Source organism: Dendrobates tinctorius, unplaced genomic scaffold (assembly GCF_039654945.1).
Source record: "Dendrobates tinctorius isolate UK_male_01 unplaced genomic scaffold, ASM3965494v1 ptg000032l, whole genome shotgun sequence".
NCBI classification, from domain to species: Eukaryota; Metazoa; Chordata; class Amphibia; order Anura; family Dendrobatidae; genus Dendrobates; species Dendrobates tinctorius.
The window spans coordinates 41,740,247-41,764,432 of NW_027361700.1; the positions used below are offsets into that span (position 1 = coordinate 41,740,247).

Genomic DNA, 24,186 nt, shown 5'->3' on the forward strand with positions numbered 1-24,186 from the left:
TCTTCAAACAGAGGCTGGACAGACATCTGACTGGGATGATTTAGCGAATCCTGCTTTGAGCAGGGGGTTGGACCAGATGGCCCAGGAGGTCCCTTCCAACTCTACGATTCTATGATTCTATGATGCTTGTAAGGTATGGGTGCTTAAGGGGATCTGTCACCTCATTTTAGCCCTATAAGCTGTGGCCACCGCCATCAGGGGCTTATCTACAGCATTCTGTAATGCTGTAGATAAGCCCCCGATGAAACCTGAAAGATAAGAAAAACACGTTAGATTATACTCACCCAGGGGGGTGGTATCGGGTGCGGTGTGTGTCGCGGTCCGGTCCGGCGCCTCCCATCTTCATAAGATCATGTCCTCCTCCTTGCTTCTCCCTCGGCTCCTGCGCATGCGTACTTTATCTGTCCTGTTGAGGGCAGAGTAAAGTACTGCAGTGCACAGGCACGGGGAAAGGTCAGAGAGGTTCCGCGCATGCGCACTGCGGTACTCTGCTCTGCTCTCAACAGGGCAGATAAAGTACGCCTGTGCAGGAGCCGAGGAAGAAGCAAGGAGGAGGACGTCATCGTATGAAGATGGGAGACGCTGGATGGGACGGCAACACCCATCGGACCTGACCGGACCCCCGGGTTAGTATAATCTTTCTCTTTTTTCTTATCTTTCAGGTTACATCGGGGGCTTATCTACAGCATTACAGAATGCTGTAGATAAGCACCTGATGGCAGTGCCGGCAGCTGATAGGCCAAAAATGGGGTGACAGATTTCCTTTAAGGGGATCTGACCCCTGCTCTTAGGAGTATCCAAATATATAGAGAAATTGAGCAGCACTTTTCTTTGCTAGAGGTTTGCCTCAAATAAGGCTTTATTTCAACATCCCTTGTGTAAATTATATTCTTTAAAATCAACGTTTATGTCTGCATCATATGCTAAATAGTTGCAAAGCAAATTTATGTATGAGATAACCAAGATAACTGTATATAAAATAATGGTAGTCAGTAGTGGATGGTGAGATATGAAGCAGGAAAGTCAAAAGTTCAAAACATTGTTACCCTTTTGCTTGTCAGTGTATGTATATCAAGGTGTCATAAGGTTCCTGGAGTAGAAAATGCAAATATGGTTCCCCATGGGGCTCAGACCTGGTAACTTGAGAAATACTTGATGTACCCTGCCTGATAAAGGGTTAAATATCCAAACCATTGTAATAAGGAATAAGATTTGTAGAAACAGTGTTTTTTTTTAGGTCTGGAATGTACAAAAAAACCTATTTCAGTCAAACCTGCCAGATTGTTATTCAATTTCCCTAAATATATCAGAAGGGATTAGCATAGCCTGTATAAAAGCAAAAGCATGGAATGTAGCTGCCATTTTGTGGAGAATCTGGATAGTGAATGGACGTCACCGCTCACAGCTTAGCCATAGAGATAGGTAGATACATAATCAGCCTCTGTCAGTTAAATTGGGACCTATGGATACATTTTAGGTATGCTTTACCCAGATGGAAGCAGAGCCTTGGAGGATATTTCTCAATGTCTGGCAGTAGAAGGAGGAAAACACAATGTGACTCATTAACCATATTCTAAATTCCTTATGACATGTCTTGTAGTAGAGGGGTTGGCGCCTGTAAGCTGTGGTATGTCTTGTTTTCAGATGAGATAGTGAATTTGCCAGTTCAGCATATCAGAAGATGAGATTAAGTAATTAAATCAAGAGATGAGATTAAATAATTTAATTAAGATGGGACCACTGTTTTACATCATGCAATAATTAAAGGATTGCATGTAATTTTAAAGAGGACCTGTCAGCTCTACTGAGATGCCTGCTTTAGTAAATGCATTTGTATTGGTATGAAGTAAAAATGCTGAAGCTTGCTTTTTTAAGAATTTTCCATTACGCCGATCCTCTATACTTCCTCCTGTAGTTATTTGTATAAATTGACAACATACTCTGACACTATCACACTAAATTTACAGTGTCAACATATGTTTCCACCTTTTCCTCTAGAAAAAGAGCAACTCTTTTCCATATTATGTGCCTGGTATTGCAGTTATTTACCGTATTTATAATGCTTTGTTTTATAGTGCCATCATATTCCGTAACAATTTATCAACATTATCATCACTTATCATCATGGTCCCCATTGGGGCTCACAATCTAAATTCCCTATGAGTATGCCTTTGGAGTGTGGGAAGAAATCGGAATATTCGAGGAAACCGTTATAAACATGGAGAGGACAAACAAACTCCTTGCAGATGTTGTCTTTGGTGGAATTTGAACCCAGGACTCCAGTGCTGAAAAACAACAGTGCTACCCACTGAGTCCACCATGCTGACCTTTAATGACCATATTCATACCTCCCAACTGTCCCAAATCCAGTGGGACAGTCTCAAATTTGGGGAACTTTCCTGTTGTCCCGGAAGGGACCTTCAGGACATGTGACATTCTCATGTGACTTGAAGATCCTTGCAGGACCTACAGGCGCTATCTAGACTGGAAGTCGAGAAAAGTAACACAGGAGCAGAGATGTGACATGCCAGTGTGATGCTTGTGTAGGGGCAGCATTCTGTGTGGGGGAACTATAGAAGCATCATAATGTGTGAGAAAATGTACTCTTGGGTCATCATACTGTGCATTTGGGTGTATAGGGGCATCATACTGTGTTGTGGAAGTGTGGAGGCATTAGGTTACATTTGTTTTCTTTTTGCATGCGTATTATTGCGTTTTTGAGTTTTTATTGCGTTTTTGACACTACAGTTTTTGTTTGTTTTTGTTGTCGTGTTTTAAATAAAGCTGCTTTGTTTTTAAGACTTCCTGATATTTGGCTTGGATAAAACTTTATTGATAAAGTTGTGCAGATTACATGTGTTTTTAGTGTGTTTCTGCTATGGAAACACACTAGCATGTGCGCTTTCTATCGGCTGATTTTTCTCATCTCATGCAAGTCTATGGGAAAAACTGAACATAAAATGCATATTTACCACAAGAGAAATTGTCATGCTGTCATGTTGCGGATTTGAAACTCGCACCGCAGATCAGTTTACGCTGAGTAAAAAAAAGCTCAGTGCGCATGAGATTTCTACAAATCCCGTCCACTTTACTAGCTGCAATTTTTTGCAAAACAAAAATATTTAGTATAAAAAAATAACCAGAAAATCATTGTGGGAACTTATCTGCAATACCAGATACAACCGATTGACAGATGTGGCACTGTTTTTTGGAACAAAGCAGCCATGTTTTTTGTCTGTGGTTGAGTTGCAGTTAAAAAATGCATCAATCGAAGTGTGAAAAGACTACATGCAGTTTTGCATGACTTGCCACCATGACATATGGTAGGAGCCCTACTACAGATTTTGCATCGAAGCTCATGAGCATCATGTTATATCTCTGTACGTCCGTCCAGCAGACGTGGAGCTAAACATGACAGCTCGGGCGCCCAGTCAGCAGGTGTTTTCTATTACAAATGTCACCGGTGTTTGGAGCTCGCATACCTTAGGGCAGGCTTTACTTCAAACATGTCATCAGTAATTCTAGATTTATGCAGCTTTGGCCTTTGACAAATCCTCACAAATCTGTACAGGAAAGATGTATATCTTTGTACCGTGTTAGCCAGTAGATAGAAAAATATTCAGGATTGAGAGTCCTCAGTAGTTGATACCTTTTAATGGCTAACTGAAAAGATGGTAATACATTGCAAGCTTTCGAGACTACTCAGGTCTCTTCATCAGGCTAGACTAATACAAAATCTGAAGTCACATATTTATGCACAATACAGCCTAGAAAAAATGCAATAGATAAGACAAGTGACGTGAAGCAGAACTATCAATATGGGAGAGGGAGAAACATAAATATAAACATTGGACCAGTTCATAGATAAGGAGTCTGGATGTTTTATGGTCCTCTGATTGGGGTCTAGTTCTGTGTTGCCCTGCAAGGTTTTAAAAGGAAATTCCTTAATTGATGTAAAAAGACATAAATCCATGCGACACATTCATTCCAGCACTGAGAGTGTCAAAGTTCGTCATAAATTTGTACTCCCAAACTCGTCTCTCTCTCTGAGATGTGAAGTTACCTTTCAATACCAGTCATTTCATATCCATGCTGCTGTGATCAGGGATACAGAAATGTTTTGCCACAGGTAGATCCATTCTTTTTTCTCTTATTGTGTGACGATGAGCATTCATCCTTGTTCTAAGCTTTTGCCCTGTCTCCCCCACATACAGACCCCCAGTTGGACATTTAGTACAAATAATTAAGTACACCACATTAGATGTAATGCAGGTGAAAGTACCTGGGATCTTGTAGTCCTGATGTGAGTTGGGGATCTTTATCTTGTCCGTGGTCATTATAAATGGACAGGTTTTACATTTTTTCTGGTTGCAAGGAAAGCTGCAGGAACCTTTCCTTGCAACCAGAAAAAATGTAAAACCTGTCCATTTATAATGACCACGGACAAGATAAAGATCCCCAACTCACATCAGGACTACAAGATCCCAGGTACTTTCACCTGCATTACATCTAATGTGGTGTACTTAATTATTTGTACTAAATGTCCAACTGGGGGTCTGTATGTGGGGGAGACAGGGCAAAAGCTTAGAACAAGGATGAATGCTCATCGTCACACAATAAGAGAAAAAAGAATGGATCTACCTGTGGCAAAACATTTCTGTATCCCTGATCACAGCAGCATGGATATGAAATTACTGGTATTGAAAGGTAACTTCACATCTCAGAGAGAGAGACGAGTTTGGGAGTACAAATTTATGACGAACTTTGACACTCTCAGTGCTGGAATGAATGTGTCGCATGGATTTATGTCTTTTTACATCAATTAAGGAATTTCCTTTTAAAACCTTGCAGGGCAACACAGAACTAGACCCCAATCAGAGGACCATAAAACATCCAGACTCCTTATCTATGAACTGGTCCAATGTTTATATTTATGTTTCTCCCTCTCCCATATTGATAGTTCTGCTTCACGTCACTTGTCTTATCTATTGCATTTTTTCTAGGCTGTATTGTGCATAAATATGTGACTTCAGATTTTGTATTAGTCTAGCCTGATGAAGAGACCTGAGTAGTCTCGAAAGCTTGCAATGTATTACCATCTTTTCAGTTAGCCATTAAAAGGTATCAACTACTGAGGACTCTCAATCCTGAATATTTTTCACAAATCTGTAGAATTCTCGTAAAACCAAATCTATAATAAACAATGTAAATTGCAGCTAAAATGCTGTGAGTTATGGGACTGTGACCTGCTACTATTGGTCATCTGCTGTGAGTAACTATAGGAGGGAGAGACAAAGTGCGCCCTCTATAGTGTTATACACCTTTCATAGAGGTCCTGCAGAGATTCTAGAGAACTTTGCATGGCGCAGAAATTAATTTTACAACCAAATCCTATATTTAGGACCATATTCACATACTGCTTCCTACCCCTTGAATGTGCACCTGGATGTTAGGGCTCTTTCTAATGGTGGTGCATCCTGATGCCATGCTCAGGAAATTTTGTGGAACACTTTATGCAAAGTTTTTGGAAGCTTCGGCAGGACCTATGAGATTTAACAAGTCTTCCTAGAATCTAGGAGGTCTTCCCTTTCTCTTGAGGTCTTTATAATTATATATATATAATTATAAATGATGTGTGATTGTTGGGGGGATTCTGTAACAGGTACCTATCACACCTATGAACTTGCTACGGTCTGTTATAAATGAATATGGGTTTAGAGATGTGGATACACGATCAACATGTGGACCAGGTAGCAGTTGTTGAGAACTGGAAAGGCCAAAAGTCCATTTCATGTGCGTTTGGTTGCTGAGTCTGATGATGCACCATCCTGGAGTCACACATAGGAAACCTTTGGCAAGTGCTGATTTATGGGAGGTTAAGCAGGAGGTACAGAAGATCTCCCAACTATTTCAGAATTCCAGGAGGTTGCTCCTGTTTTAAGGGGTCTCCTAGACTTTCCATGAGAGTCGACAAGTAAAGCCCCCCTCCATATACTGCTTATAATGTTGGCTGAGCCAGCTAATATTAACTGGTTGGGCCAACAGGCTAATGTGTACGGGGACCCCGATCCTCCAACATGTCTGATTTTGGACTGACAATATTTTTGTTGCCCCAGACATAAGTCACCATGGAGACAGAGGTGTCTAGCAGTGACTTTCTCATGGAGGATACAGGAGCTGTCGGCAGAGCGAGTGATTCCGTATATGGACGAATTGGTCAAGATAACTGATGGACAAACAATTAGCCGAACCATTGTTCAGCCAATGTCTATCTAAAGTGTAGGGCAATGAACTGAACCTTTGCGTGATGGAGGAAAACCTAGCTAGGCAGGTCCCATTGGTCAGATATACCACGTATTTACTGATTTCATCCAAATAATACTTATTACTTCAGCTTTTGAAAAGTGTTTAGTCGCTGACTAAATCTCCTCATTATCAGCAGTGGTAATGACTAAATAAACCTCAATTCCATTACTTTTCAATTAAGGTCTGGATGTGATTCCCCCTAAGGACTGAAATCCCATTTGAGTTTGGAAGCATAAATGTGCGCTCCTCAGCCCGTGCTCGGGGAGAGGCTGTGTATTTAGTGTTTATAGTTTAATACCACTTGTCTCACTGGTATTAGAGTAATTCGCCTCGTTAACTTATCCCATTAAAACTCTTCACTTTAATAGTTCCTTGGCTTGTGAGTCAGAAGAGCGCGGATCTTGGACTCATTCCTGGTGAGGGATTATCCTACTGCTCTCCGTCTTCTTGCCATAACTGGTAAAATCAGGGGTGGCGGCCATACCCAGAACAATAGGGATTATGACGGTCAGGAAGGTGTAAAACTAACTTCAAAGTCACGTTTCCTTCACTTAGCCTTCTTATGGCTGTTGTTGTTATTGTGTTTGATGGGCAATGTAATGCATGTGCAGTAAGCTTTGTAAGACTTCCAAACACAGCGCCACATCTGTCCACAGGTTATATGTGGTATTGCATCTTTGGCCCATTTACTTCAATTGTGCTGAACTTCCAAGGCCAGCTCCAGGTTTATGAAACCATGGAGCCTCTCTTCTTTGATTTTTCCTTATCGCCTTCCAGAGCTGTAACTCATTTTATTTTTTGGCTAATAGCATTGTACGAGGGCTTGCTTTTTTTTTTAGATATGTGCTATACTTTTTTACCATTCACAGTTTGGTGTCTATTTGTGGCTTTTCTTATCTCTTTTTATTCCATTGCTTTGGGAGGCAAAGTGACTGAAACAACAGGAATTTTGCCATTTCAATTTTTATTTACATTTCACCCTTTGGGATAAATATTATAATATCTATTAGTTTGGATAGCTATTACAATTGGGTTATTTTATTATTTATATATAAAGTATTTTACCTCTTATTTATGCAATATGAATATATTGATATATAATGTAATATATGTAATGAAATATGAATATATTAATATGTATTAAGATATTTATGTAATATTAATATATTTTTCATTTTTTATATTGGTCCCCCTAGGGACCAGGTATCAGTTGATAGCTTTTACAATACACTTTAATATTGTAACATTGCGGCATATTGTGAAAATACTGTCAACCAGCCAGGCTAGGCATAATAGCTACACAAACATGGCGACGTGTTAGCCTTTAGTGTCCGCCCAATCACCAGCTGCCATTATAGTACCATTGACATTTGGGAAGGCCCAGTTTTTCAAAGTATGTTTTATTTAAAACACCAAAGCATTTTGGAAAAGAATCTACCTGCAGCCGGGCACAAGTCATGCTGCCGGCGGTTTGGGCAGCATGAATCACCTGACAGGTTCCCTTTTTGAAGTTCTGTCCTAGAGTCTAAAAGACAACCCCATTATAAGGAATAGAAGGGTTTATGTCAGGCAGATTACAAGAGGCAGAGGCAAATGAGAATATCTGTTGGTGTAAACGGCTGGAGTGTAAAGTTATGGTCAGTAATGGGGATTTAGTGTGTGACCTGGGTGCAATCAAGTGTTCAGCGGTACAAGCTTCCCGAAAATGGGCTTACTGACTACTCGTAGTATGGCCTCATTCAGACGTCTGATTTTCCCATATGAGTGATATGTTGTGCATGGATAGCACCCGTACTTGTGATGGTCACATGTCCGTGATTTTTCGCAGCCCAAGTGATCCGTGGAAAATCGCGGAGGCGTTTCCGATTTTGAGCTGAGGGCCAGGTCAAAACCTTTAATGCAAATCAATGGGCCATCATTTGGATGACATCTGAGTGCAGTCTGGTTTTAACAGACTGTTAGAATGGAGAAGGCGGAAAAACTTTATATTTTACTTGTCCACTGACGAGAAAAATGAGTGCCCCTCGGACAAGACCCTGATCAAACTCTGACTGATTATTCTGATCACAGTTTGATCAATTTTTCTCATATGGAAGAATTAAACATATGAATGAGCCCTTATCATGATTAGTTAAAGAGCTGTTGGAGTACACAGTGTAACAATTACAATAGGTTTCTTTTATTTTAGGGTAATCCATGATGTCAGAAAAAAAAGTCTTCTTTTTTAGTAATAACACTGCCACTCTTGTCTATAGGTCACATCTGGTATTGCAGTTCAGCTATACGATGTTGAGCTGCATAGCCAGACACGGACAAAGAAAAGTACACTTTTTTGAAGAAGAGAGTTTGGTCCACGTACTAGACTTCTACTTGAAAAAGCTCAACATTTAAAGTGGTGTTCAAAAGAATTCTTTTCAGAAATTATAAGTTACTATGCATTATCACTCAGGCTTCAGGCTAAAAATTGATACCCAAATTTCTTGCTACGGCATTTCTAACCTCATGGATAGATTTAGAATTGAATGATAAAGCGCTTGTTTCCTGCATCCACCACTAGAGGGAGCATGAATAGTACACAGAGAGCTTCTAGGCTCCCTCTAGTGGTGACTGCAGGTAGCTGGGAGTTTATTATCTATATCTATGCAGTCTCACAAAAACTGAGCTCCAAGTGATATAAAGATATAATAAGAAATTATTAATTACAGAATTTTGCACCTAAAAATGGCATGGGGTTAAAAGTTAAACATTAATCCCATCATGAAAATGCATGTTGAATATTCTGAAAACCTGCAGGTAATATGCCACTATCTCATTCACCAATCAATTTCAAAATTTAATTTAAAATCATCAAATTTGCTGGAAAATTGAAATGTCTCTATAATCAGACCATTGCCCAGCCCTTGTATGAGCAAATTCGATCCTTCCTGAATCTGTCCTCCCATTGCACTCATTAAGGGAATATTAGAGACAATTCTGCATCTGCTACAGTGAATATTATCTCCTTCTTCTCAAGGTCACAGTCAAGGACACAACAAGAAGAAGGCAGGGTGCCATTGATTTTGAAGTAATGAGGTTTATATTATGGCAGATGGAATCCAGATTTTGATTTGAAGGACATAAAGAGAGGCCCCCTAAGGGGGGCACAGCACTGATCAGGTCTGGGGCGCAGCTGCCGTGTTAACCCCTTTAATTCGTCAGGACAGGAGGGATATCACATAAAGTGATGTAGAAAGTGAAACAAACCCGAGCCGTTCTATACAAGACATAGAAGTGAAGAGCATGTTGAGCTGCAGTACATGAATAGTGCATCATATATATATATATATATATATATATATACTGTATGTCCAATTGGTCTAATGTCACTTACTGTCAAGGCAGGGTTCACAGACAGTCTGGTTCACCCCACATTCTTGTGCGACACCTTCTCCGGATCCGCAGGCTTTACAGCATTCTCCACTCTTGGTGTATTGCCCCGTTGGGCAGTCTTCTGCACCCACCAACAACTAAGGAGACACATGAGACCTTGATCAATTTAAAATATATATTTTTCTCAATCTCTCTTTCTATGTGTGTCATATCAGTATATAAATCTGTCTCAAACCTATCTCATTGTCTGTCTATCTATCACATACAGGATCTATCTCATATATACAGTGGGTGAAATAAACAACTCCATCCAATCCACACAGGCAAATAAATCAAACCATAGATGTCCATAAATTAAGTTGTGTAATAATGAGAAATGACACAGGGAAAAAGTATTGAATACATGAAGAAAGAGAAGTGCAAAAAGCCATGGGAAGTCATGACACCAGCAGAAATCTATCAGTAATTAGAAAGCAATCCTGCCTTTTAATGAAAAATAATATCAGCTGGTTCAACTGATGGCTGATAAAGAGGTGTCTCATTACCAAGGTGCCACATAAGAAACAATTCGTGATGGGTAAAACCGGTGAGTTGTCTCAAGACCTTTGTAACCTTACTGTTGTAAAACCTGCTGATGGCATTGGTTACAGAAGAATTTTGAAAATTCTGAAGGTTACAATGAGCACTGTTGGGGCCATCATCCAGAAGTAGAAATAACATCTTTTCACCATAAGGTAACAAGTGTACACTGGCGCTTCCTAGTCTGTACGCTATGGATAATAGGGGATTACCTGCTGCTGGTATATACTGGGTCTGTGCTTACCCAGAAATGCAAAGAAAATAAATGAATAAATGGAAGAAATACCTGCGCAAGTAGAGTTGTCCAGAATATGAATCAGATCACAGTCCTGCCTTACTGGTAGCAATGTAGCGAGCACACCGGGATAAACTGTGTGCGGTGGTGGACGTGTCACAGCGGTGTGATTTGGAGATGTAACGCTAAAGAAAAGTCGCCCCAATAGGCGATGTGGTCGGGTAATCTCCAACGCTGACAGCCGCTGGAGATGGAGATGAGTGGCGGCGCGCTCCGGCCGAGAGGCGCCGCCAGTATACTGCAGCTGTGGCGTGGAGGGGAGGGGGGGAGGCGGGGAGGCGAGGCTGGGTGACGTCACCGGGGAAGGAAGGGAGCGTGTGCAGGCCAAACTAGAAGCCAACGCGTTTCTAAGGTCTACGGACCTTCTTCGTCAGGGCTGTCGGCCGAAGCGCGCCGCCACTCATCTCCATCTCCAGCGGCTGTCAGCGTTGGAGATTACCCGACCACATCGCCTATTGGGGTGACTTTTCTTTAGCGTTACATCTCCAAATCACACCGCTGTGACACGTCCACCACCGCACACAGTTTATCCCGGTGTGCTCACTACATTGCTACCAGTAAGGCAGGACTGTGATCCGATTCATATTCTGGACAACTCTACTTGCGCAGGTATTTCTTCCATTTATTCATTTATTATCTTTTCACCATAAACTGGCCACAACAAGGTGCGCTCCACAAGATTTTAGACAGAGGAGTTAAGATAATTATCGGATGAGTTGTCCAAGAGAGAAAGGATCCCCTTTGGAGAGCTACAGAAATACCTGAATCAGCAGGTTCAATTGTTTCAAAGAAAATGAAAAGTACTGCACTTAACCTCTATGGCCTGTATGCACGCTCACCACGTAAGATTCCATTGCTGAACAAAAAACATGTTCAAGCGCATTTACAGTTTGCTCAACAACAGTTAAACAAGCCTGGAAGAAATCCTGGGAGAATACAGACTGGCCAGATGAGATCAAAATTTAACTCTTTGGATGTCATAATACACACCATGTTTGGAGGCCAGAAGACACTGCATATCACTCCAAAAGCACCATGCCAACAGCGAAGTTTTTAAGTGGGAACATCATGGTGTGGGGCTGGTTTTCAGCTTACGGCAACTGAAGAAAGGATGAAAGGACAAATGTACCCACGGAGTCTTGAAAAAATCTGCTGCCATCTACCAGGATGATGAAGATGGACATTTCGGCAAGGTAATAATCCCAAACACACAGCCAAGAAAACTCTCAGAGTTTATAGAAGGAGCCCACAAGACCTTCAAGATATGAAGAGTGTTTGTGTGGAAGAATGGGCCAGAATCACTCCTGAGCAATGCATGCGACTAGTTGCTCCATACAGGAGGCTTCTTTTGCAGCTGTAATCACCAACAAAAGATTTTGCACAAACTATTAATTACATTTCAGCATCATTTCTATCATATCTATCTTTCAACCTATGGAGTGAAACCTCTTTTTGTCCTGTATACTGTACTATTATTATCCATCTGCAACTTTCTTTATCTATCTACTGTATCTATCTATCTAACTTATATTTAATGATCTTGTGTATTTATCTATAGAGATGATAAGTGGGGCCCTTCCTTTGGTTGATGTCCAGAACCTCGTTTTCCATAAAACTGGCCCTGATCAGAAGAACTGTATTTGCCCCTCAGCAGCTGTAGTGCAGTTACATAATGTCGGCCTTTGGAGGAGTCTTAGATTTTCCAACTGTCGCTTACAATGAATAAACTCCCAAGGATAGCGTTAAAGGAAACGTTTGTTCACATAAAATCCTCCATGAAACTGCATTACAGGGGGTGATGTTCAGTACCCCCAACTTGTCATCACCTCCCTCCAATGGGAAATGCTCTGCAGCTGGGTAAAGAATTAGGAATTTCACAACTTCAAAGACTTTGAAGCCTGTCTAGAATGAAAGAAACACGCAAGCCAAAACTGAGTTTCCCACTTTTCAACTCTGACCCATCAGGGGTTCTTTTGCGGAGGAGATCAGAGCCGTTGTCTCCTACTTTTAGACATTTGGTTGTATTTAAACAGGGGCAATTCCAATTATAACATTTTGATTAGAAAATTGCTGTTTGAACAGTTCCATAATGGGGTTGTCCAGGAATCACATACTGATGTATCGATGATCTATCCATAGGATAGGTCATCAATATGAAATAGGTGGCGTTCTCACACTCGGCACCACGACTGATCAACAGTGGTGAGGTTTATCCCCATTCATGTGAAGGGCTGTCTTGTATTACAGAAACATAACTTCTTTTTCCCAAAACAGCGCCTCACCTGCCCACAGGTTGTATGTGGTATTGCACATCAGCCAGTTTAGTTTCAGGCAAGCTGAGCTACTAAATCAATGACAGTTGTGTCACTGTTTCTATAAGACAGTAGCCATTTTTTCCAAATTCTGTACAATCATTTTTATTAGTCACAACATAAAAATAAACCTATATTGGTTTTCATATAAAACAGCAGCAATAAACAACATGGAAAATAAAGTGACATGACTGTGGATCACTAATAGAATCACAGCGGGAGGCAGTGGACTGATGTCCTTCCAATTAGTAGGAGTGTTTTCCAGTCAGTGAGCCATCTTCTAATGACCCAGGCTCCTAATAAACCAGACCAATTTGCCATGAGACACAGGACAGCTTTCCAATAATCAAGCTGCTCTTTTTTCCCACACTCAGCATAGTAATAAATATACGCAAATGACTTTATAGAGCAGCGGTTTCCAATATCCTCCCCCCTCCCCCCATCCAACCGGCCATGTCTTAATAACATCCTCGCACAGATGGCCGAGCCATTAGTGCAGGTAGATATGTCACCGACCACCTGTGGTCACTGCTTATCCGGGTAATATGGCCGCACTGGCTTTAATTTGGATTTTATCTATTGGGGGTGTGGAGGTGTCGCTACCATTATCATGGTACATGAGAGCTGGGAGCACTGGGGACCAGGGAATTTCATGTCTTACTAAAGCAATAAGGGGTAGGTAGATAGATATGGGATAGATAGATAGATAGATAGATAGATAGATAGATATGGGATAGATAGATAGATAGATAGATAGATAGATAGATATGAGATAGATAGATAGATAGATAGATAGATAGATAGATAGAAATAGGATAGATAGAAATATAGGTAGATGATAGATAAGCGATAGATAGATGATAGATAGATAGATAGATAGATAGATAGATAGATAGATAGATAGATAGATAGGCGATATATTGATGATAGATAGATAATAAATAGATAGAAATATAGAAAGATAGATGATAGATAAATAGACAGATGATAGATAGATCGATAGATAGATAGATAGATGATAGATAATCGCTAGATAGATAATAGATAGATAGATATGGGATGGATAGATAGATAGATAGATAGATAGATAAGAAGCACTACGACATGACACTGGCAATGTGTAATAGTCCAACAAAGATGGCAGCTCTCCAGAAATTCAGGTAAAACAAAAAGAAGTTCACTTTACTGACCCATATCCTGTGATGTGTAAATAAATAGATAAGAGATACAGAAGGCCCCATACACATCTGCCTAATGTCAGTCAACCCGCCTAGATCCATATGTTTATCCCCCTGTCTAATGTGCATAGGGGTCCCCGACTCTTCCCTGATTGATGATTTTTAGGAGAGATAAGGATGTGGCATGTTTGATTTTGGACTGTCAACCCTTTCCTTCTCCGGTACATAAGCTGCTGCCAGAGATGTCTGGCAGCGTCTCTCTGGTAGAGAACACAGGAGGAGTTCAAGACGCTCCTCTGTGTGAGAGAATTGAGCGAAAATACCGCCGACCAAACAATAGGCTAATCCATTGTTTGGTTGACAACTGTCTAAAGTGTATTGGGGGCTTCTAGATAGATAGTTAGATAGATAGATAGATAGATAGATAGATAGAAGAGACAGTCAATACATCAGCCAATGAGACTTTGGCATGTCCTGTTAAGCCTTATTATCTTTTCACAGTCTGGTCATCTGAGGATGTTCTGACGTGATGGCCCAGCTTGTCTTTGATTTACAGGATTCATCTACTGAATTCTTGGTCCTCAGTGGGTTTCCCTTGGAGTATAATTTAAAATATTATATTGTTTATAAAATATATAATAATATTTATTATTATTATTATTATTATTATTATTATTATTATTATTAATATAATGTCCTGCCTGTGTTCCCGGCGCTATCTCCTGGCATTCTCCCCAACAGCAGAGGACTTGTGTTAGCAGCAGTGACAAATGCTGAGGCTTATAGTTTTTAGTGGCCCATTGTTACCCCCAGAGTGCTACTTGAGCTCGTGACAGCTGCTTAATTCCAACTGCAAAAGCCACAAGGAGAATATTTAATATTTATAGGAATCTTTTAACATAGGATATTATACAATGATCAGCCATAACAATAAAACCTGGCTCATTTTGTGTATGTTCTCCTCATGCCAACAAAATAGCATCCTGCCAGTCGAGGAATAGACTCTACAAGGCCTCTGAAGGTGTCCTGTGCTAGGTGGCATCAAAATCCAAGCAGCAGATCCTTTATGTCTTGTAATTTGCTAGGTGGCACCTCCATGGATTCGCTTGTTTGTTCAGCACATCTCACAGATCTAGGAATTTAGGGGCCAAGTTAACACCTTAAATACTCTAGTCCCATAACATCTTATGGATTCACCCAACTACATAAGACTATAGAGCTATTGGGTGATCCTACTATTTCTTTGCACCTCATAAGTGACCCCACACTCATTTCATTCTTACGTGTGGTATTTTTGTTATGATAAATGATAAGTATCACATATCAGCGCAGTCTCTCCAAACGTAGCTGTTTAAAGATGGGAGCATAGACTGATGCAATATTTATATTCCCCCCAAACACCAGGACTTTTTCATTAGTTTTAGATTCTTAGCACTCAATTTACTGGGAAAACGAGCTCTTCCACAAATAAACAAAATCATTATACCCCCTAGTTATAACTTTTTATGTGGTTTCTGTGGGAGGATATTTTATTAGTTCCAGGAACATTTTAGAAAAAGTCCATTTCCTCCTGGAATATAAAATGCAGTCATGGCTGTGACAAGGGGTAAACCAGCTAGGCGACCGGTTTTAGTCCATTTAGATGAGCCAAATCGAAGAGCAAGCATCTGTAGGAGCCTCATCTAAATAGGTCAGCAATCACCCAACAAATGAGTAAATCGTTTTTTCAACGGGTTTGATGATTTTTATGCCTGCATAAAAACCATGATTGGCATCACTTTGTGTAAAGAGATTTGCTGCCAATTATATGATACTCTATTGGGATAGAATGATTATATTAATGATCATTCTGTCCTCATCACTGTTTTGTTGGCCTCTGTAAACAGGACTGTAAATGACAAATGTGCAAGAATGAAGGCACAAGTATGTGCAGGACCTGTTGTAGTGTCACCTGCACCAGAAAAGGTTATGTCGCCTTATATGTGCCGATCCTGAAGCCAAAGGGCAGAGAAGATACAGAGGAGGCAATTGTAAGCACCTGGTTGGGTTCTGTATTTTGAGGGTTTGGTCTAAGAAACCTTTGAAGGTAGCAAGCTAGTCATTTTTGACCTTGAGTCAACTAGAGATCTGTTATTGTAGTCACCTGTAATGTGTCAAGACCATCAGAACAACCTAAGGTACACTGATGGGCCACCCTGACTTTGGAGTAAGTGGCCCACCAGTGTACCTTAGGGCAAGAGAAGATAAACTATATAAAGAGACTAGTTGTGTTTGGTCCTTGACCTTATTCATTGATTCACAAATACTAGGATTTTGTCAAAGAGGCATAAAGACTAGAATTTCTCTAAAGCCTTCCTTTACATTTTACAATCCAATCTCGTGTGTGGAATAGGCACACTTCTAACATTGTAATAACAGCCTATAAACAAATAAAAGAAGGACATGTAATAAGGGCCATCCAGATGTGCCCTGTGGGAAACACATAAAAGCTAAAATTATATTAATATACTTAGGGAAGTGTTGGAGCTTAACTGAGGCAACAGATGGACTTTGGTTTATGGATACTACTGATACCCACAGTCTTTTGTGTCCTGCGTATTCACATTTCATACACGACTATGCTTATCCCTAAGAGCTTAGTGTTTATATAAACCAGCCATATATGCCAGAAACCATACGACTGTACTGAAATTATCTGTAGATCATTTCAATCGAAACCCATGATGTCTAGCTTGGCTTCAAGGTCATGTCTTTATATCAATCAATACCTGGATGTTTGCATACTTTTTCTTTCTTGGTGTTTCTTTAGGGTTTACCAGATTGACCTTCATGGTTGTCAATGATGTACCCACAGAAATACTAAGGTCACCAACATCGTTTTAGACAGACCAAAAAAAAATATCTTGCTTCTCTAAATTAAATGTTCTTCGAGAAGTATAAAAGAAAAGGAAAGTTTAGTTTCAGAAGGTCACGTCAATGTGGCTGCCTTGAACACATCCATTACAAAGATGTTTTAACAGTGTCCAACAGAGAGTTGAAGTTCATGAGAATATTGACCTGATGCAGTCAATCCATAGCAGCTGCTCAATAGATGTGGCTGATTTGGTCACACAGATACTTGGCATGTCAGTGGCGGACATATAATTGGTACATCTTGCAAGTGTGCAAGAGGTTAGGGTGCCCATTTCCACCTCAAAGTAGGTTGAATTGTGTATTATGATGAGCTATTGGACTGCAAAGGGTCCATATATTGTTCTTGCACAGAGGCCCTTTTCTATTTGTGTCCATCAGTGTGGTATGTGGAACACCTATGACTAGTCAGACGGGGTTGAGTTTATACCTCTTTCTCATGGATGGGTGGAAAGGCTACATGTAACCCACAAGTGTAGCATAGAAGAAGATTGGCACAAGTATCATGCACCATCTCTTGTACAAGGCATGTGCCCACCTGTCCAGTTCTAGGATGGGTTGGTAGCAGGAAAAAAAATGAGGGAGACCCGATCACAACTTTTCCTAAGGAGATCTTATTCTCAATATACAGTCCTCCTCAATAATAGGGTATATCTAGTTTGCAAAACATAGATGGAAATTTTTCATCTTGGCCTATAATATCTACACCAGTGTTCGTCAATCTAAAAATATAAAGTCTCATAAATCCTGGAAATCATAGACATGTAACTTACTAAGGACAAAGTCACCCAAACTATGGTGTCACATATTGAAAACTTGCATGATGGGTGGGCAGGAATGTAGACGTTCGCTTATTTGTCAAGCAGTTACATATGTTTATTGATTGAATTGTGAGTAATTGAGTTGCCACGTTCCATGTGTTGATCTTACCACTGGTCAACCAAAACGTCTGTAACTCAAATTGGACACCGCCTTTCTAACACATCTAGACAAGCCACTTACTGTTTCAATAAAGGCCATCAATACATCAGCTAGCATAGTCAAAAAATATGCTTATGCTTTATTTAGACATGTGGTCCATTCATAAACATGCGTAAAATAAGATCTGCCTACATAATACAAGCGACAAAGAAAACAAGATAGACTTTAAAATGAAATAATACAATTATACATACTTACCTGCTCTTACTGCTTTGTTTCTCCCCAATAGAGCAGGCCTTGACCTCTGAGACCTGGGATTGGAACAGAGCATCCAGTCAGCTGACCGCTGCAGCCAATCTCAACAATCAGTGGACAGGTGATGAAAGAATGAGACACCTGCCCTAGGTTTTAGAGGGTAAGAGCAGGTGAGTAGGTTTGATTTTATTATTTTAAAGACATTCCTACTGTAGGTACCTTTTACTAAGAGGTTGGACATCTCTTATTATCAGATACGCTGTCATATTATATAGACAATATGGAAAGTGGCCACAGAAATCATCTTTGGAAGACCTGGAAAATGCTTTCCCTGAGGCGCTATTGCAAGGACATTGTAACACTTCCTGGCAGATTCCTCTATAGAGGACAGCTGGTCAATGAAAGTCCAAGCAGTAGGACATCCTCTGATAAGATTGTCAAGGGACCCTTTCGAGGAAGAGTAAACTTTAGGCTAATAAATCCCTATTCAAGATCTCCAAAAGGTATCCCAACTATCACAGGTCTTTGAAAGAGCTGTTTTTTTTATATGGGTCCAAGCAACCTTTGGGACCCCCTATGATCCAGGACTAGGGACATACTGCAACCCCTATACACAGTATAGTTACATCCTTGCCCAAACACAGAACACGACTCAGATTGTAATCTCTATTGAGTTGTGTCTCCTTCCATTTGAATTTACTAATGGGAAATAAAAAAGAAAATCTCTGCCCCTGTGATTATTACTTTAGTTCACATACCTTGGGTTAAACGAACCTACAGGAACATTTATATACATATGTGTGACCAATATTAGTAGCTCTTTAATATGAAGCCAAGTATATGGTAGGTTTAGTGCTCCCTTCAGTGATGACCCTGGGCAGCTCCAATTCTAGGAAATGCCATACCCCAGGTAACTAATCCTCGGAGGAGAAGGGAGACTAAAGGATTTTCAGCTCTAAGATCAATTCTGAGTTCAAACGTATAACAGTCTGCAAAGTACCCAATATTAAAGGGATGACAGAAATAAAACAGCATGCTGATATTCACATCGATTTCAAAAGATCTGTAGATGTAAAAAACTAAAAATGAGGTTCTAATTCTGAACTAGGCTGTATGGGGTCGATCCCGCCTTAATACTATATATGAAAAGCATATGTCCCCCCTTGCGAGCTCACCCCCTTTGACATGATCCACATCAAAGTTCATACACCGGCAAAGATCACAGGGCTTAGAATCTGTGAACAAGTGGTATAAAAACTTCCAGAGGAGGGAAAACTAGGTTTCAGCTATGCTATATTACATATGCCATATACAACATCCCACATGTGTAACACAAGCTTATGACTCAGCAAGCACCGGCCTGGTACTACAGCCCTGATATACTGTAAATAAAGTAGTAGGAATATATATAGGGAGGTTATATGGGGTAATCGTGGGAGATATAGGGGAGGTTATATGGGGTAATCGTGGGAGATATAGGGGAGGTTATATGGGGTAATCGTGGGAGATATAGGGGAGGTTATATGGAGTAATAGCAGGAAATATAGGGAGGCTATATGGAGTAATAGGAGGAGATATAGGGAGGATATATGGAGTAATAGGAGGAGATATAGAGAGGTAATATGGAGTAATAGGAGGAGACATAGGGAGGTTATATGGAGTAATAGGAGGAGATATAGGGAGGTTATATGGAGTAACAGGAGAAGCTATAGGGAGGTTATATAGAGTAATAGGAGGAGATATAGGGAGGTTATATGGAGTAATAGAAGGAGATATAGGGGAGGTTATATGGTGTAATAGGAGGGGATATAGGGAGGTTATATGGAGTAATAGGAGGAGATATAGGGAGGTTATATGGAGTAATAGGAGGAGATATAGGGGAGGTTATATGGAGTAATTGGAGGAGATATAGGGAGGGTATATGGAGTAATAGGAGGAGATATAGGGAGGTTATATGGAGTAACAGGAGAAGATATAGGGAGGATATATGGAATAATAGGAGGAGATATAGGGGAGGTTATATGGAGTAATAGGAGGAGATATAGGGAGGATATATGGAGTAATAGGAGGAGATATGGGGGAGGTTATTTGGAGTAATAAGAGGAGATATAGGGAGGTTATATGGAGTAATAGGAGGAAACATAGGGAGGTTATATGGAGTAATAGAAGGAGATATGGGGGAGGTTATATGGAGTAATAGGAGATGATATAGGGAGGTTATATGGAGTAATAGGAGGAGATATAGAGAGGTTATATGGAGTTATATGAGAAGATATAGGGAGGTTATATGGAGTAATAGCAGGAAATATAGGGAGGATATATGGAGTAATAGGAGAAGATATAGGGAGGTTATATGGAGTAATAGGAGAAGATATAGGGAGGTTATATGGAGAAACAGGAGAAGATATAGGGAGGTTATATAGAGTAATAGGAGGAGATATAGGGAGGTTATATGTAGTAATAGAAGGAGATATAGGGGAGGTTATATGGTGTAATAGGAGGGGATATAGGGAGGTTATATGGAGTAATAGGAGGAGATATAGGTAGGTTATATGGAGTAATAGGAGGAGATATAGGGGAGGTTATATGGAGTAATAGGAGGAGATATAGGGAGGTTATATGGAATAATAGGAGGAGATATAGGGAGGATATATGGAGTAATAGGAGGAGATATGGGGAGGTTATATGGAGTAATAGGAGGAGACATAGGGAGGTTATATGGAGTAATAGAAGATATGGGGGAGGTTATATGGAGTAATAGGAGGAGATATATGGAGGTTATATGGAGTTATATGAGGAGATATAGGGAGGTTATATGGAGTTATATGAGGAGATATAGGGAGGTTATATGGAGTAATAGGAGGCGATATAGGGAGGTTATATGGAGTAATAGGAGGGGATATAGGGAGGTTATATGGAGTAATAGGAGGAGATATAGGGAGGTTATATGGAGTAATAGGAGAAGATATGGGAGGTTATATGGAGTAATAGGAGGAGATATAGGGAGGTTATATGGAGTAATAGGAGAAGATATGGGAGGTTATATGGAGTAATAGGAGGAGATATAGGGGAGGTTATATAGAGTAATAGGAGGAGTTTTAGGGGAGGATATATGGAGTGTTAGGAGGAGATATAGGGAGGTTATATGGAGTAATAGGAGGAGATATAGGGGAGGTTATATGGAGTAATAGCAGGAGGTATGGGGAGGTTATATAGAGTAATAGAAGGAGATTTAAGAGAAGATATTTAGAGTAATAGGAGGGGATATAGGGAGGTTATATGGAGTAGTAGGAGGAGATATAGGGAGGTTATATGGAGTAATATGGGGAGAAATAGGAAGATTATATGGAGTAATAGGAGGAGATATAGGGAGGTTATATGGAGTAATAGGAGATATAAGGAGGTTATATGGAGTAATAGGAAGGGATATAGGGGAGGTTATATGGAGTAATAGGAAGGGATATAGGGGAGGTAATATGGAGTAATAGGAGGAGATACAGGGAGGTTATATGGAGTAATAGGAGGAGATATAGGGAGATTATATGGAGTAATAGGTGGAGATATAGGTAGGATATATGGAGTAATAGAAGGAGATATAGGGAGGTTATATGGAGTAATAGGAGGAGATACAGGGAGGTTAGTTGGAGTAATAGGAGGAGATACAGGGAGGGTATATGGAGTAATAGGATGAGATATAGGGAGATTATATGGAGTAATAGGTGGAGATATAAGGAGGAAATATAGAGTAATAGGAAAGGATATAAGGGAGGTTATATGGAGTAATAGGAGGAGATACAGGGAGGTTATATGGAGTAATAGGAGGAGATACAGGGAGGTTATATGGAGTAATAGGAGGAGATACAGGGAGGTTATATGGAGAAATAGGAGGAAATATAGGGGAGGTTATATGTAGTAATAGGAGGAGATATAGGGAGGTTATATGGAGTAATATGAGGAGATATAAGGAGGTTATATGGAGTAATAGGAGGATATATAGGGCGGTTATATGGAGTAATAGGAGGATATATAGAGAGGTTATATGGAATAATAGGAGGAGATACCGGGTGGTTATATGGATTAATAGGAGGAGATATAAGGAGGAAATATGGAGTAATAGGAAGGGATATAGGGGAGGTCATACGGAGTAACAGGAGGAGATACAGGGAGGTTATATGGAGTAATAGGAGGAGATATAGGGAGATTATATGGAGTAATAGGTGGAAATATAGGGAGGATATATGGAGTAATAGGAGGAGATATAAGGAAATATGGAGTAATAGGAAGGGATATAGGGGAGGTTATATGGAGTAATAGGAGGAGATATAGGGCGGTTATATGGAGTAATAGGAGGAGATATAGAGAGGTTATATGGAGTAATAGGAGGAGATATAGGGGAGGTTATATGGAGTAATAGGTGGAGATATAGGGAGATTATATGGAGTAATAGGTGGAGATATAGGGAGGATATATGAATTAATAGGAGGAGATATAGGGAGATTATATGGAGTAATAGGTGGAGATATATGAGGATATATGAAGTAATAGGAGGAGATATAGGGGAGGTTATATGGAGTAACAGGGGGAGATACACTGAGGTTATATGGAGTAATAGGAAGAGATATAGGGAGGTTATATGGAGTAAAAGGAGGAGATATAGGGAGGTTATATGGAGTAATAGGAGGAGATATAGGGATATTATATGGAGTAATAGGAGGAGATATAGGGAGGTTATATGGAGTAATAGGAGGAGATATAGGGATATTATATGGAGTAATAGGAGGAGATATAGGGAGGTTACATGGAGTAATAGGAGGAGATATCGGGAGGTTATATGGAGTAATTGGAGGAGATATAGGGAGATTATATGGAGTAATAGGTGGAGATATAGGGAGGATATATGGAGTAATAGGAGGAGATATAGGGAGGTTATATGGAGTAATAGGAGGAGATATAGGGGAGGTTATATGGAGTAATAGGAGGAGATATAGGGAGGTTATATGGAGTAATAGGAGGAGATATAGTGGAGGATATATGGAGTAATAGGAGGAGATATGGGGAGGTTATATGGAGTAATAGGAGGAGAAATGGGGAGGATATATGGATTAATAGGAGGAGATATAGGGGAGGTTATATGCAGTAATAGGAGGAGATATAGGGAGGTTATATGCAGTAATAAGAGGAGATATAGGGAGGTTATATGGAGTAATAGGAGGAGATATAGGGGAGGTTATATGGAGTAATAGGAGGAGATATAGGTAGGTTATATGGAGTAATAAGAGACATAGGGGAGGTTATATAGAGTAATAGGAGGAGATATAGGGAGGTTATATGGAGTAATAGGAGGAGATATAGGGAGGTTATATGGAGTAATAGGGGGAGATATAGGGAGGTTATATGGAGTAATAGGAGGAGATATAGGGGAGGATATATGGAGTAATAGGAGGAGATATAGGGAGGTTATATGGAGTAATAAGAGGAGATATAGGGAGGTTATATGGAGTAATAGGAGGAGACATAGGGAGGTTATATGGAGTAATAGAAGGAGATATGGGGGAGGTTATATGGAGTAATAGGAGGAGATATAGGGAGGTTATATGGAGTAATAGGAGGAGATATGGGGGAGGTTATATGGAGTAATAGGAGGAGATATAGGGAGGATATATGGAGTAATAGGAGGAGATATAGGGGAGGTTATATGCAGTAATAGGAGGAGATATGGGGAGGTTATATGCAGTAATAGGAGGAGATATAGGGAGGTTATATGGAGTAATAGGAGGAGATATAGGGGAGGTTATATGGAGTAATAGGAGGAGATATAGGGAGGTTATATGGAGTAATAGGAGACATAGGGGAGGTTATATAGAGTAATAGGAGGAGATATAGGGAGGTTATATGGAGTAATAGGAGGAGATATAGGGAGATTATATGGAGTAATAGGAGGAGATATAGGGAGGATATATGGAGTAATAGGAGGAGATATAGGGAGGTTATATGGAGTAATAGGAGGAGATATAGGGAGGTTTTATGGAGTAATAGGAGTTGATATAGGGAGGTTATATGG

General features: G+C 40.1%; 1 protein-coding gene across 3 annotated transcripts in view; it reads right to left on the minus strand.

Annotated features, from left to right (window-relative positions):
• The window catches only part of NGFR (nerve growth factor receptor), a 97,120-nt gene that overhangs the window by 42,153 nt on the left and 30,781 nt on the right, over positions 1 to 24,186 (minus strand). For all 3 annotated transcript variants that reach the window (XM_073572831.1, XM_073572833.1, XM_073572832.1), the window contains exon 2: positions 9,677 to 9,812. In XM_073572831.1, the coding sequence (XP_073428932.1) occupies positions 9,677 to 9,812 (136 nt within the window). The remainder of the gene's footprint in view (positions 1 to 9,676; positions 9,813 to 24,186) is intronic.